The sequence below is a fragment of the Orycteropus afer genome, unplaced genomic scaffold (assembly GCF_000298275.1).
Source record: "Orycteropus afer afer isolate SDZICR_OR568_19922 unplaced genomic scaffold, OryAfe1.0 scaffold00103, whole genome shotgun sequence".
Lineage (NCBI taxonomy): Eukaryota > Metazoa > Chordata > Mammalia > Tubulidentata > Orycteropodidae > Orycteropus > Orycteropus afer.
In genome coordinates this window covers 3,125,589-3,142,165 of record NW_006921690.1, presented here as the reverse complement: position 1 = coordinate 3,142,165, position 16,577 = coordinate 3,125,589, and the positions used below count along the sequence as shown (strand labels likewise).

Below are 16,577 nucleotides of genomic sequence, written 5' to 3'. Positions count from 1 at the left end.
TCTGTGTCTGTGTTAATTGGTTTCCCTTTTCTTTGTTGAAGAGGGTCTGTGCAATCCTTCTGCCTAGTCCGCCATCTTGCCCCGCCTCCAGTATCCATTTAGCACTTTAACCACTGTGATACAAATCTCTGTTAAGCATCTCCAATCTTTTTTAATAAACGTTTTCAAACAGTAACAATGCAGATTTTTGTTATCTTCTTAAATTTTGGTTGGTTGGTTGGTTTCTAACTGATGACTGGGTAAACTGATGATTCCTATGTAAGTAGATTAATGTTCTGAATATACTCTGATGCTAAGCTTAGTTTGACTTGGAATGCAGATTAACAATAAATTTTGTTAGAGAGATGGTAAATGAAGATTTAATGTGTTTATTTACCTTATATAAAATGGAAAGGTGCAGATGATGTTAGGCTGTTAACTTATAAGGACTCTTAAAAGCTAAATTACTTTCATTGAAGACAGTTTTCTGAATCAACAGAAAGTCTTATTTTGTATATATGCTTCAATTTTTCCTATCTGTCTAGGGCTTTGGCTCATGTCATACACTAGGGATTGTATTAGTCATTTGCTTTACATTTAATGTAATAACAATCAACTGAACAATGATGACTTAGTTATAAGCATCATAAATAAAGTAAAAATCTCCATACAGAAGTAAGCTTATTGTCAAAAGCCATAGGGCAGGGAGGAAGTGGGAAGAGAGCTGTTACGTTATGGGGATTGCAGTCAGTGTCATGAAATGAAATGTGTAAGAACTTCTGTTTGGAAAATGAATTTGCTTTGTAAACATTCACCCAAATCCCAATTTAATAAAACGAAAATTTAAAAAAAAAAAAAAAGCCATAGGGCACACATCTCCTCCCCCACTCAGTCTTTGAGTCACTGTCATCATGTTGTAGCTCACTCTTTGAGAAGTAGCATTGCCCTAAGTTATGCTGCTGTTGCTTTTTATGTGATGAGTGAAAGGCCTTTACCAGGTCTGTCTTTTAGTTTTAGATGAGCATGATCCCACTTCTTCATTCAGTCCCAGAATTGCTTTTCATCTGTGACATGCTTATTTTATTATATTCTTGTCTATTCTTAGGAGAAAGGACTATTGGGACACTCCGCCTGAGTTTATATTCAGTGTGCACATTGTATACAGGTGTGGCTGAAGTTTCTAGTAGAAAATGCTCAAGCTTTGGAGTTGGAAATGCCTGGGTTTGATTTCAGCCTTGGCTTGTATAGCTGCCTGCTTCTCCAGCTCAGCCTTCACAGCTCTTCACTACGCTCTTCCCATGCTGGCCATTCTGTTATTATAAGGAGACATAAGCACACTTTTCCCAGCTGTTTTTGAGGCTTGCTCCTTCACATTAGTCCACTCAAACGTTATCTGATCAGGCCTTCCCTGACTATCCCATTTTAAAATAACACAACCTGCTCCATCACTTTCTCTCTCCTTTCTCTATTTTCTTCACAGCACACCATCTATTCATTTGTTTCTTTGCTTAATGTATGACTCTCCCTATAGAATTAAGGTTCCTTGGGGCTTATTTAACATTGTATCCCCAACACCTGTGATATAGTAGGTGCTTGAGAAATACTTAGATGTGAAATTTAACCTCTTTGAGCGTATTTCCTTATCTGTAAAATGGTGGTACTAATACCATCATCACATGGCTGGTATAAGATTAAGTACATTCCTTTTTCCATTTTTACCCCCTCTCTTCAGTACATAGAGATCCAAGATGGGATTATAACATTTAAGATTTCCCTGTCAGTCTGACCTTCTATCTTAAATGTCACCTCTCTAAGTTTGAAACAAGTAAGTAGTTCCATAGGCAAAGCATGGCCAAGTTCTCAGCTCATGGTCTCATAAGGCTGAAATCAAGATATTGCCTATGACTGGGGTCTCCTGAGGTTTGGGATTCTCTTCCAAGTTCACATGATTGTTTGCAGAATTCAGTTCCTGGTACCCTGCTAGCTCCCACTAGCTTCCAGAGGCCACCCTCAGGTCCTTGTCACATAGTGATCTCCATAGGCAGTTCACATCATGCCTGTTTGCTATTGCAGGGCCAGCAGGAGAATCTGGCTTCAAATCTCTTTTTTTCAGGAAGGCCCAGTTCTTTTAAAGGGCCTCCCAGAATAATCTACTTTCCATTAACTCTAATAATAAACTTCAGTTGTGTGTGCACATCCCTTCACCTTTGTCATGTAATGAAATCTGTCATATTCATAGTCCCATGCATACTTGACTTGGTATTTATACCAGATATGGGAATATTGGGGCCATATCAGAATTCTGCTTACCATACTGCCATATCTTAGTAAGTGAAGTATTTTCTGTTGAAGGAGGATAATTGCCATCTGAAATATGCTCAGCAGATGCTGGGCTTTTCCTTTCTCCCATTTTGATAAACATATCAAAATAGTAACTGTTAGAGTAATTTTTTAAATATAATTTATCTTTAGATATGTATCACCCTGAAATTGTTTTTAAATTATACAGATTGTTTTTTGTTGGAAACTACTTCCCAATTAGTTGTCATAAGATATTAACATTTTCTAAGAAGCTATTTTGTTTAAGAAAATTTATGCATTTATATACCCACGATCACAGCACAGTTAATCAAAGATTTCACACACTTATTGCTGCTGTTAGGTGCTGTCAGGTTAGCTCTGACTCATGGCAACCCTCTGTACAACAGATTGAAACACTGCCCAGTCCTGCACCATCCTCACAATCTTTGCTGTGCTTGAGCCCATCATTGTAGCCACTCTGTCAGTCTAACTTACTGAAGGTCTTCCTCTTTTTGACTCACACTCTACTTTTATCAAGTACATGAGATGAAGTCTGGTCATTCTTGCTTCTAAGGAACATTCTTGCTATACTTCTCCCAAGACAAGTTTGTTTGTTCTTCTAGCAGTCCACGGTATTTTCAGTATTATTTGCCAACACCACAACTCAAATACATCAGTTCCTCTTAAAAACAAACAAACAAACAGATAAACACCAAACTCACTGCCAGTTGATTCCAGCTCATAGTGACCCCTCCTTGGGTTTCCAAGGCAGTATATCTACGGAAGTAGGTTGCCCCATCTTCCTTCTGAGGAGTGGCTGGTGGGTTTGAACCACCAGCTTTCTGGTTAGCAGTCAAATGCCTTAGACACTATGTCATCAGAGCTCCTTCCTCTTAGATCTTTCTTATTCATTGTCCAGCTTTCACATTGCATATGAGGCAATTGAAAAATACCATGGATTAGGTCAGGCACACCATAGTTTTGAAAGTGACATATTTGCTCTTCACCACTTAAAAGAGGTCTTTTGCAACAGATTTGCCCAGTGCAATACATTGTCTGATTTCTTGACTGTTGCTTCCATGGGTATTGATTCTGAATCCAAGTAAAATAAAATCCCCGATAACTTCAGTCTTTTGTCCATTTACCGTGATGTTGCTTATTGGCCCAGTTATGAGGATTTTTTCCTTTATGTTGAGGTGTAATCCATACTGAAGACTGCAGTCTTTGATCTTCATCAGTAAGTGCTTCAAGTCATCTTTACTTTCAGCAAGCAAGGTTATGTCATCTGTATATCACAGGTTGTTAATGAGTCTTCCTCCAATCCTAATACTTAGTCGTCTAATTATATCCTCTTAGAAAATAAACAGGACCTTTGTTTTACAGGATAATACAAAAGTAAGTCTGTAACTAGTTATTTTCCATTCTCCATTAAATTCTAAGTTAAGTTTATAACATTAGATTCAGCTGATAGCAAATTGAGCAAAATAAAAAATGGTGTGTTGATTTCTTAGCCATAAACAAGCTAATTTGTACTAAAATCAACTATGATTTAGTAAAAGTCTAATCAGAGTGATAGATAAAATACACTTGACACTTTCTGAATACTGTGTAAAAATTATATTGCAAATATAAAGAATGACAATATGGTTTAGTTAATGAATTACTCATCTCCCAAATGGCACGTATCCTCCCAAAATAAATTAATTTCCTGTTTTAAAAAAATCAATATCTCTATGCAGTACTTTGATAACTTTCCTATTGTTTGGGTTTTGAAAATATATAAATATTGTAGACAGTGAACACATAATATGAATCAGCAGACTGGGTGCCTTAGTTTATTAGCGCTGCTGTAGTAAAAATACCACAAATGGATGACTTGAACAAACAGAAATTTCTTGTCTCACAGTTAGGCATCTAGAAATCCAAATTCAGGACACTGGTGCCACAGGAATGCTTTCTCCCTTTGTTGTCTCTGGGGGAATGTCCTCTTCTCTTCAGCTTCTGTCCCTTGATTCCTTTCTGATCTCCAAGTGTCCTTGTTGTCTCTTTACCTAAGCTCTTCCTTTGATAGCTCTGAAGTGATTGGCTTAAGACACACCCTCCACTGATATAACCACATTAACATAAGAAAGAAAACCCTATCACAGATAAGATTATATCCACATGTGGAGGTTAGGTTATGCAGCATAGATTTTGGGGGGAAAACACACTTCAATCCATAATACCAGGTAAGAGATCAGATTTACTTTTCCAGCTCAAATAATCACATCTATAGCAGTCTGTATCTTCCTCCACATCTTGTCTTGTCTCTGTTTTCTAAAGGCTCTCTGCTACTTTTTGGTTGCTAATCAGAGATAATCTAATTCCGTTTTATCTCCAGGGATGCTCTCAAACTGGTAGAGTTGAAACAGAAGGGCAAGATCCCTGACTCCAGGCTGACACCAGCCCCTCCAGTCCTTCCAGTCATTCCTGCAGCACCCGTGCCTACGCCAGCTGCAGCAGGGCCATCCTATCCCCGGCCAACGATCCCACCTGTATCGACTCCTGGACAACCTAATGCAGTGGTAATGTCATCCAAATGGTTTGTAATTTTCAGATTTACCTGAGAGAAAGAAAGAGAGGGAAAATGAGGACTTTCACCAATCCACTTTGGTAGCAGTTAAAAGTGATTAAAAAACACTCTGAGTACTTTATTTGCATATTTCTTTGCATAAGCCAAATTGTTCAGTGTTAACTCCCAAATAGACCATTAGACTATGACTCAATTTTAATTTATCACAAATTCTGCAACTTCACTATCATGTATGCTCTATAATCGTGAGGCATTTCATGTCACTTTTTTCCTAGATATACTGATTAATGGCTGACATGAACTCCCTTTTGTGAATATGTTTTATTTTTTAAGTAAGGAACTGCTAGGGAGCTCTGGTGGCATAGTATCTAAGGCATTTGACCCTAACCAGAAGGCTGGTGGTTCAAACCCACCAGCCACTCCTCAGAAGGAAGACTGGGCAATCTACTTCTGTAGAGATACTGCCTAAGAAAGCTAGAAGTGCTAATCTCACTGTGGAAGACTGTATAGACTTTAAAGCTAATCATTTTTCTCAGATGTGTGCCTTGTAACAGCCCTTTTGTTTTCAAATTACTCTTCTTTGCCGCTTCTGCATCCCTTTCCTAGTACATTTCACTTCATTTGTTTCTTATCAGAAGAAATATAGGAAAATCAGGTTTATTTGAAACTGAAGGGTACTTTTTACAAAAATAAACAAACAGAAGATAAATAAACCTGAATTGCTGTTTCTAATGGAGAAATATATTCTGAAATAATACTGTTAAAGGGTTAAAACAATACAGATTTCATGTGAAAGATTTTTAGTGTTCATTAATGATCCATGACTACATATATAAAAAGTTTGTGTAATCGAATACTTATTTAAAAAAAAAAAAACTATTCAAATTATGAAGGCATACTTTATTTTCAGATTTTTTTTTATGATATGCAAAGAATATTCATTCTTTTTGATAAAGTACTTTGGAAACATAAATAAAAACATTTAATTCCTGTCTAAACATTCTTAAAAAAGATGAGCTGAACTTTCTGCTGCTTTATATTTATCTTAAGGTGATTGTAATCTAGTCCCAGAATGGAATGAAGGACAAGGAAGGAATCAGATAATTTGGGTCCATCATGCTTTTGTGAGATTCAAGAAACAGAATGGGTAAAAGCCATAGTAAAGTTACAGTAAGATTTTATTATCTTATTCATACCTTTTATTATGAATTCCTAGGAAATCAGATAACGGTTTTTTTTTCCCCTAGGAGCTCTGGTAGCATAGTGCCTAAGGCACTTGACTGCTAACTAGAAGGCTGGTGGTTCAAACCCACCAGCCACTCCTCGGAAGGAAAGTGGGGCAAACTGCTTCCACAGTAGTAGTAGTGATACTGCCTTGGAAACCCAAGGGGGGTTCGCTATGAGTGGGACACATAAAAACAACAACAAACCAAAAAAGAAATAACTTAGCAAGTTGTCCAGTATATTAACTGTCTTTTTCTACCAGTTGCCATTTTTATAAATAAGGATTGCCTATACATATAATTCCTGAGTTAGGATATATTCGAATTAAGACAAACTTCATGTACCACTGTCTTTTTTTTAATCTTATCATTAGTAATATGTACTACATACAGTGTTGCAGTGTGTAATTTACTGCTGTTACCATTCTCATGCCAACTCCGAAAGACAAAGATCAGATTTATAAAGATACTGAAAACAAAATGTAATAATAATGAAAACTAAAAAAAAAGTAAGGTATTTGACTTCATAAGAATAAATTTAAAACAGAGTGAACAGAATGTCGTCATAAATCTCAGGTAACAAAATAGTAAGTGAGGAAACACTGTTGTTGTTATGTGCCGTCGGGTTGGCCCCGACTCATAGCGACCCCTCCTTGGGTTTCTGAGGCAGTATCACTACGGAAGTAGGATTGCCCAACTTTCCTTCCGAGGAGTGGCTGGTGGGTTTGAACCACCAGCCGTCTGGTTAGCGTCCTCAATCTGCCACTTGTGGAAGGAAAGGGGGGTAATCTCCTTCCATAAAGATTTACTGTCTCAGAAACCCAGTCAAAGAGGGTCGCCATGAGTCATAATCAACTCAGTGGCATGAGTTTGGTTTTTGTGGTTATCTTGTTTTCCAGAATTTCATGTTTAAATATCTACTATCCAACTAGTTTGTGATTAACAACATGTGTGTGACAGTAACATATGCCAAGGTGAGAGTACTGCTGGCTGTGATGGTTAAGTTTATGTGTCAGCTTGGCTGTACCATGATTCTCAGTGGTTTGGCAGTTCTGTACTACTATACTTTGGCAGTCATATATTGACGTAGTCATCCTCCATTTTGTAATTTGATGTGGTCATCCTCCATTTTCACCTAACACCAATTATTGCATAATGACCTGTTCTTTGACACCTAACCATGTCAGTAAGTAAGGAGTTGGTATATATCCATCTATCGGACAATTATTCATAATTTGGTGGATTTTGAAATCATCTAAGCACAGTAACATGATGTTGCAGTCAAACCTGAAGCATGAATTTTACTACTTTTATCTATGTTCATTTACATTTCCTTATTTCTAAGTATATGCCTCCTTACACTAAAAAAACTTTAATAATATTTTTAATGTATTAGTCTTTAATTAATGTCATAATGTAGGTCACTGAGGCTGAATTCCAGGTTAAGAAGTTTTGAGTTTTTGTTTCCATCCCACTTACAGTTTACTGGACAGTAACTGTTTGCTGTTTCTTTGCAGGGTACATTCTCCAAAATCCCTGCTAGCAATATTCGAAGAGTTATTGCCAAAAGGTTAACTGAATCTAAAAGTACTGTACCTCATACATATGCTACTACTGACTGTGACCTTGGAGCTGTTTTAAAAGTAAGACAAGATCTGGTCAAAGGTGAGTAAAGTTGAATTAACTTAATGCAGCACTGTTCTGGTTAACTAGTGCCTCTCTGATAAGAATATACCACAGATGGGATGCCTTTAATAAACAAGAGTTTATTCTCTCACCATTTGGAGGCTTTAAGTCCGAGTTCAAAGTGCCAGGCTCTAGGGGCTGTGTGAAAGCCCCTGGACCTTGAGCTTCATTCAGCTCTGCCTCTTGCTCCTGTCTCACTGGAGTTAGAGGCATCTTTCCACTCAGGCAGCTGCTAGCTACTGAGGATGACAAACCCAGTCGACAAGTGAAAATGCACGGTCCTGATGTTACCAAACCACATGGCAGGCCATTCATTCAAATCCATTGAAAGTCCCAAGGTTGTCGGCAGAGCGTGGCAGGCTGTTGAGCAACAACACGGCTACATGCAGGGTCCAAGTGTGCCATAGGCTAGACGCCATTCCCAAGGCTTCTCCTTATATACAGGAAGCAGACCACGTCTCTAAGGCAGCTACTCAGCTGCTCACAGTAGATTCCATCATGGAGTTGATTACCAGTCTCATCATGGGGAATACTACATCCAGCTGCCCAGCCATTCAACCAGGCCCAGCCAAGTTGACCCACAAAATTAACTACCCCAAGCACACATACTAATTAGCTATGAAGAAATCCTTTATAAACCCACATTGTATAGCATTTTATGTCAGTTTCAAAATCTACTTGTCCTCTACCCTGGGAGTATTTTAGTGTTAGAGAAAGGAGTTGCATCTATTTTCCTGTAAGAAATAAATTGGTTCCATAGTATTGAATAAATCATTATATTACTTTTGTGCAGAATAAGGGTTTCTGTTCTGCCTGCTTTCGTTCCCTCTGTCATATTTGAATAATGTGCATTGGGTTAACATTCACTCAGCAGGCAGTTCCTGAGTGCCAGCTTTTCTCCCACACATTGATCTGCACAAATAGTGCTATAGATTTGTGGTATTTATTGTTTCTTTCATTCTTAAAGCAAAAATAGTCTTAATTTCTGGTTTGCTTTTTTACTTTCATATTTGTTAATTTTGTAGGGGAATCATGAATGACTTTTTCAGGCTAAACAAGTTGTTATTGCTGTTTTTGTTTCGAATGGCTTCCCAAATAGTTTTTGTTATGGTATCTGAACAAAGCAGTCCTTATTAATATTTTAGCACCTGAACACAAGTAAGAAATCCAAAACTGATTTAAGAATGTTTTAGATTGTAGGTAGAGCAGATCTTACTCTTCTTTATACAAGTTTTTATTTTATATTTCTTTTTCAGAATGCCTTCAGGTGATTTGTAATTGGTACTCTGAAATACTGTAATATTCTTCCCAAAAATCAATTAAAAATATAAGGTTGCTGAGAGATCCATGGATTTTTAGCATGAACTAACGATCTTATTTCTTTCTTCCCAAATTGTGTGCCATTAATCTTGCCTTCAGGTACTAGCTAGAACCTCTAGTACAATGATGACTGTAAGTGGTAATGTACACATCCTTGCCTTTTTGATCTTGGGGAAAACACTCAGTCTTTAATGTAGGGGTAGGTGTTGTAGATGCCCTTTATAAGGCTGAGGAAATTCCCATTGATAATTTGCTGGGAAGTTTGAGTGTGAATGGATGTCCTATACCGTCTCATACTCTGACAGTGATTAATCCATCCCTTCCTTTGTTCCTCTCTTCTCAGAGAGGGGTTAGTTCCCTTTGGAATTCAGTTCACCTGTTTGTTTAGTGAACTGTGCTTCCTAATAGGTCAAGAAAAATTATTATTTTGTTCTTCCTCCTGTTTTTTTTCTCATTGTTAGGATGGGAGCAGTTTTCTGCATGGTTCTTAGATACATTTAGTTTATATACAGACTTTCAAGATTTCATGTTAAAACAACTTGACAACTTTTAAAAATTCAAGAAACCAAATGGAAAGCTACTGCAGAGAAAGTGGTCAATTTTCAAAAACTCCCCTCGTAGATTTCAAATCATACTGACTTAGTAATGATATAAGGACTATTATGGGAGTAATTTTTCTGGTTCCTTCACCAAGGGTGTTTTCTCTTATGAGGCAAGAGACAGTAGTATTACAGTGGAGATTTAGATTTAGTGTCTTTGCATGGTCCAGATTTGGTGTGTCCTTGCAATTAGGAATTTTCTGGTGAATTTTAACACATTTATATGTCTATCTCTATCCCCTTTTCTTATGTAAGCTACTAATATGTAGCATAACATTGTATAAATTAGTTCTACATGTTGCTTTTGTAACTTAACAGTATGCGAAGAACACTTGAAATTCCTTCACAAATTATTTCCTGCTCCATTCTCAATAATATCACCAATGACCTCCTTTCTGTATATTTGAAAATTCCCATAATAAAGAGTTAATAATAAAGGAACTTCAAAAAAAATGTCCTTTCAACATAACTAGATTTGAGATACCTATTAGATTCGATGTAAGTAGATATGTCATGTGAGAAATGGAGTAGACAAATCTGAAGCTCTTCATAGGTCAGGATTAGAAGTAGAATTTGGAGGAATCAACAGCATGTAAATGGTATCAAAGCCTGGAACCGAAAGTCCTCACCTGGAAAGATGTCCACATGGAGAGGAAGGGGCTGACACTGAGTGAGTGGGCAGATGAAGAAAACCAGGACAGTATAGGGACATGGGAGCCAGTAAGAGAAATTGTTTTAAGATGAAGAAAGTGATCAACTTGAGAAAGGGTGTAAATGGTGGAGTACGATGAGGATAGAAAATTGTAGGTAGGGATTCTGGACTTGGGGTATAGATTTAGGAGTCATCAGCTAGGTACGTAGTTTTGGAAGCCTTCACTATGAATTCCGATGGGTAGTAAATAAAGCAAGAAGGGAGCTGAAGGAGCCCTGAGAGGTAAACATAATGTGTTCATAAATCATATGTTTAGATTGTGTTTGAGTTTGTGCAGTCCTAATCTTTTGTATGTATGTGATTATCAGTAAAATGTCAAGGACTGAAATCCATTTATATTCCACTTCCAAAGGGCTTTAAACAGACAAATAAAAATCTTTATGCATTTCTGGAAAGCTAAATTAGAAGAGTTAGGATATTATGCAGCTGGCCATTACTGTGACAGTTGGACTTTGTTCAGGTTTATGGTAATACATCTAATCTCGTTCTGAAATCTCCAGAATGCCTTTAGAATGAGTTGTTGTCCATGTAAAACCCATGATACTATAGTAAGAGGGTTTGTATATCCTGCCACATACCATGGACTATGTATCTTGAACTTAAAGTCTTTTTCTAGAAACTCTTACAGGAAAGAATCACTTGTAGTTTGGGTTTCCAATATTCCATACCCACTGTGAAGAGCAAAGGTATAAGTCAGATGCTTTAGTTATGATCAGTTCTGTGTAAATGGAGGAGACCTAAGTTCTATCTTAAAATCAGTATGTATGCTTGACGGAAATTAATTCAAATGGATTCACTGTGAAAATAGACAGAAAACCTCATTTTGTTCATTGAATTAGGACCTGTGCCAACATCGCTTCATCTTTGGCAGTTGCGATATCCTGTTTTTTTAAGCCAGAAAGCAACTCTTATAGATACTGTACTCTAAAAGTTTTTGGTTTTACACCCCTATTAGTAGAAAGGGATACAGATATAGATATAATTGTGTATTTAAAGTGTCCACATGTACTACTGTTCTACTGTAATCAATATGTAATAAAGCATGCATAAAATCAGGACATCTTAAAGGGATGAGGGAAATAAATAAATCAATCATCTTGTAAACTTCCTGACTACATACCCCACAGAGAGAAAGACCATTATTCCTTACAGAGACATAGGAGTTGGTATTTACTTTCTGAGTATAGTTGTAATATATCATTCAAGTTCTTGTGCATGATAATACCTGAGCAGTTTTTAAAAATTACAATAAAAGTCCAGAGTAAAAATTTACATTCATGTTTAAATGCTTATCCAGGACGTCATTTAATGAAAGTTTTTCTAATGAAGGGAACCTTATTGATTAAGCAAACAAAGAAACAAAACACTTGTAAATATTTTTGATCATTAATGCAGTCTATAATTTAAAACTTTGAAATCATAATATCATTGTTAAAGTTTTATTATTTATATTAATCTTAATGTGTTTTTTGTTTTTTCCAGATGACATAAAAGTATCAGTAAATGATTTTATCATCAAGGCAGCAGCTGTTACCCTTAAAGTAAGCAATTCCCAAATGAGTTTGGTTTATAAAATAATCTCACATCTTGGGATTTCTATAATGATAAGTAGAGCTCTGTTTTTAAGTCACAAAAATTGTATAACTTTATTGCTGTCATCTAATCACCCTCATTTTACAGATGAAGAAACAGTATCATAAGGATAAAAAAAAAAAAAAGTTCACTGCCATCAAATCCATTCCAACTCATAGTGACCCCATTGAGTTTCCAAGGCTGTAGATCTTTACAGAAGCAAACCACCCCATCTTTGTTCTGCAGAACAACTGGTGGGTTCAAACCACTGACCTTTTGATTAGCAGCCAAATGCCTTAACCACTGTCCACCAGAGCTCCTTTGTCATAAGGATACTCACAGCTAATTATAGCAGAATAAAGACTAGTTCTTTATTCTGAGCCCCTGGGAGCTCTGGTAGCGTAGTGCCTAAGGCACTTGACTGCTAACCAGAAGGCTGGTGGTTCAAACCCAGCTGCCACTCGGAAGGAAGATGGGGCGATCTACTCCCGCAGTGATACTGCCTCTGAAACCCAAGGAGGGGTCTCTATGAGTCAGGTCTGACTCAACAGCACATAACAACAATTGAACCCCTATCTTTTGCTAAATTCTAGACATTAGAGATGTAGCATTGAACAAAAAGCAACATTGTTTTTATTCTCGTAGGGCTTATATTCTACTAGGGGGCACAAACAAATATATGTCAGATGTAAAAAGTGCTGAGAAGAAAAAGAAAATAGGGTAAGAGGACAAAGTAACTAGGGGTCCTATTTTCAAAAGTTACACAGGGAAGTTCTGACAAGATGATATTTCAAAGAAGAAAGAAAGTGACCCAAGTAGGTAGAAGAGCGTTCCAGACTGTTGCAAACAAGTGCTCTGGTTGTTGTTTAGTGCTGTTGAGGCATTTTTGACTCGTAGTACCCTGTGTGTCACATATGACCTCATGTGACACAGGGATTTCTAGGCTGTAATCTTTACGGGAGCAGGTCACCAGGTCTGTCTCCCACAGAGCTGCTGGGTAAGTTCAAACCACCAGTCTTTTGGTTAGCAGCTGGGTGCTTAACCATTGTGCCACTAGGATTCTTTTCTTCCGGACAGTTGTTAGCCATGATAAGTAAGGAATTGAGATTTTTACGATGAATAAGAAGGAAACCTCTGAGGACATATGAGCAAAGGACTAAGGTGATCTGATTTATACTTTAAAAATGAGAAGGGAAAAAAAACAAGGAGAAACCACTTGGGTTGCAATGTGGAATGTGGACTGGGGAGAGGCAAGAGTGAAAGCAGTGAGGTATCCTAGAAGGCTGTGCAGGGGTCTGAGTAGAAGATGACATAGTTGTTTGGAGTAAGGGATAACAGTGGGGCTAGGGTGAGGTGAGAGTTTGGTTAGGTTTTAAAGGTAGAGTCAAAAGGATTTGCTGATAGGTTGGATTTTAGGTATATGAGAAAAGGGTCAAGGATGATGCCAAGGATTTTGGCCCAAGCAATGAAAGTAATGAACTTTTTATTTACCTAGCATACAAAAAAATATAAGGACATTTTCAAAGAGAAGACTAAGAAGGCTGGCAATTAGGAATTCGGTTTGGGGCACATTGAGTGTGAAGAGCCTATAGATGTCCAAATGGAGGTGGCAGGAAAACAGTTGAATATATGAATGAGCCTGAGATGTAAATCTAGAATTTACTGGTCAGCAACATTTTCTATCCTTTTTTTTTTTTTTTAATTTTTGTTGTTTTTTTGGTAAGTAGCCTATTTTCTGAGATCACTGCTTTTTACATACTATATTTACAGTATATTGATAATGAATTTATTTTAATTTCTTGAAAAAAGAAATACAGTAGCACATTTCATAGACAAGCATGTGTGATCTTCTGTAGAATCATTCTTAATTTTACTAACGCACAGAAGGCTTGAGCTTTTGTTATTCCAGGTGATGATAAATACTTAATGTGTCAGATATCATTGTAGAAAGCAGACAAATGACTACTTCACAGTAATGTTATGAAAAGTGAGATGCCACTTTTGTTTGTTAAATAAGTTACTAGGTCCAGCCATTATCCAAAGGGAGAGGATTACACAGGGCAGGAATACCAGGAGGTGGGGATCATTGGGCGATATCTCAAGAGGCTGCCCACCATTGTCATCATACAGTGACTCTCTACAGCAAATATTTCATGCTGATATCCTTTCATTTATCTCGTGATATTTGTATTGTAACCCCTGGTATTTTTTTGTCCATTTTTTAACCTTAAATTTTTCTACGTCATCTTGTTTTAGTATGTAATGAACATTTTTAGTACACTCTTTGTCTTTAGGCAAATTTATTGAAATTAGAGTTATTGTTGTTACAGGTACATGTGGGTTTTGTCAGTACTGTTTTGGGTACAGTATTATATAAAATTTCTAAAAGTTAATCTAGCAAATTAACATTGAACTTCTGTGATATAGGTTCTATGGGGACTATAAAAATATAAAACATGGATTATGTCCTGGAGGAGCGCATGACATAGTATGCTGGTAGACGAGATCCAAACAAATAAAAATTACCTTATAAACTGTAACAGAATGTAACACATGCTAGAATGAAGTATTAGCTCTAAATCAAAATACAAGCCATGAGAGCAGAGATTTCTTGGCTGTTTTGTTCCGTGCTGTGTCTCCAGTGTGTACATATTTAGTGAATGAATGAATGAATGAATACTCCTGGATAATGGCATTGTTGATTGAATCAAGGGACTGAACCTTGAAAGTTGAAGTAGAAACAACAGTTGAAAAGTGATGTGAAGGTAGTATTGAGATGATAATGAGCATAGCCTGACAGTGAGAGGCCTGAGTGAAGGGAACATTGTTCTTAGGGGACAGGTCAGAAATGGATAGGTACAGGTAGGATGGAATCCAATTGGGATTGCCATGGTTAAGTGCCATGCTGGAAGCCTTGGATCCTATTCTAGGGGGGTGGGGTGGGACGCGAAGCAAAGAATCTTTGAGAAAGTAAATTGGTATTTTGATTACTGTTTCTCAGCATCATTTTCTGTTTATATTTTTTGGCAACATTAAATATTCTTTAGTCATTTCATCTGATTTTTTTTTATCCTGAATATATCATATGTGTGTTAAATATACATGCTTACGTGAAGTATATATCATGTTTATGAAGCTTGGGAAATCTTTGTTAAATAGTGAAGGCACTTACTGAGGGCCTGCTAATATATTCCAGGGCTGCACTAGAAAATCAAGTTGTCTTCATACCAAAGAAATAATGTGGTTGAATATCACCACCTCTTTTCTCTCCTTTCTTCCCCTCAAGGTCATGTCAGTCATCATGTGAGACAGGAAGCAGAGCAAGTACCATATAACAAAATTAAACACCACACTCACTGCCATCGAGTTGTATCTGACTCATAGTGACCCATCCTTGGGTTTACGAGATGTATCACTACAGAAGTAGATTGCCCCACCTTCCTTCCGAGGAGTGGCTGGTGGGTTTGAACTGCTAGCCTTCTGGTTAGCAGTCAGATGCCTTAGGCACTATACCACCAGAGCTCCCAAACACCATATAGTTTCTAACATTCAGGTTAACCAAAGAAGCTCCTTTTTTAACCATGATATGAACAGATCAAAACATGTACATCATCACAATTTTCTCAAGCTTGCTTCAAAAAGATGTGTTTAATTATTTTCCAAAACAGAAAAGGTGTTGGGACATCACAGCAAGATGGCGGACTAGGCGTAAAGACTGCACAGACCCCCTTCAACAAAGAAAAGGGAAACCAATTAACACAGACACAGAACATAATCCTGGACCCCTGAACCTTGAAGGGAAGGATATAAAAGTGGACTAAACCCCAACTAGCAGAAGAATTTGCATGAAAATACCAAAAAAGGAGACGGACGGAGCTGCGGTCTAGCAGCGATCCTGAGTAATCCTGACAGCACAGACAGCTTGGAGATTCCTGAGTGGTGGTAGGACCTAAGAATTAACCAAAAAATCAACCCTGCTAGCCAGGGACTACACGGAGGACTATGCACGGTGGCCAGGGAATAAACAGAGAAGGTGAAGAGAAAGGCGGGCTGAGCTGTGGACTTTTGCCAGTCTGGAGGGCGCCACCATTTTGAAGCTTTAAAAGCAGCTTGACTATTTTGGATATTTAAAGAGACAGCGCTCTAGCAGATTCCTGGGGCTTAGGACCACGTTCTGCTTTCCAGCAACCCCAAGGACACTCGGACCTGCAAGACTGAAAAGTTTTTTGATGGTTATTCAGTTGTAATTTGTGTCTAACTGAGTGGGAGACAACAACAGTAGCCATAAGACATAACCACACCCACACCTCCTACGACGTCACTTACTGAGCGAGAGCCACTATCTCCTTCTCCACCAACAGGCCAATGATAGAAAACCACCAAGAACAGCCTGAATCACCCTTGGCTGCTCTTCACAAATGGTTAACAGAGATCTAAATACAACGCCATGATGCCTCAGAGACAGCAGACCATCACAGTCCACACAAAGAAGCAGGATAAAGTGGTAGAAACAAGGAAGCAGGATACAGACCCAGAACATATCCCAGAGGAAGAAGCAGCACTGAAATTCTCTGATAAGGAATTCAAAAGAATTATCTTTAGGTATCTTCAAA

The 16,577-nt window shown here is 37.6% G+C and overlaps 1 protein-coding gene across 1 annotated transcript in view; it reads left to right on the top strand.

The window, feature by feature from the left end:
* PDHX (pyruvate dehydrogenase complex component X) overlaps positions 1-16,577 on the top strand; it is a 78,950-nt gene that overhangs the window by 51,316 nt on the left and 11,057 nt on the right. The window contains exons 6-8 of the mRNA XM_007943307.2: positions 4,661-4,844; positions 7,593-7,740; positions 11,875-11,933. Of these exons, the coding sequence (XP_007941498.2) occupies positions 4,661-4,844; positions 7,593-7,740; positions 11,875-11,933 (391 nt within the window). The remainder of the gene's footprint in view (positions 1-4,660; positions 4,845-7,592; positions 7,741-11,874; positions 11,934-16,577) is intronic.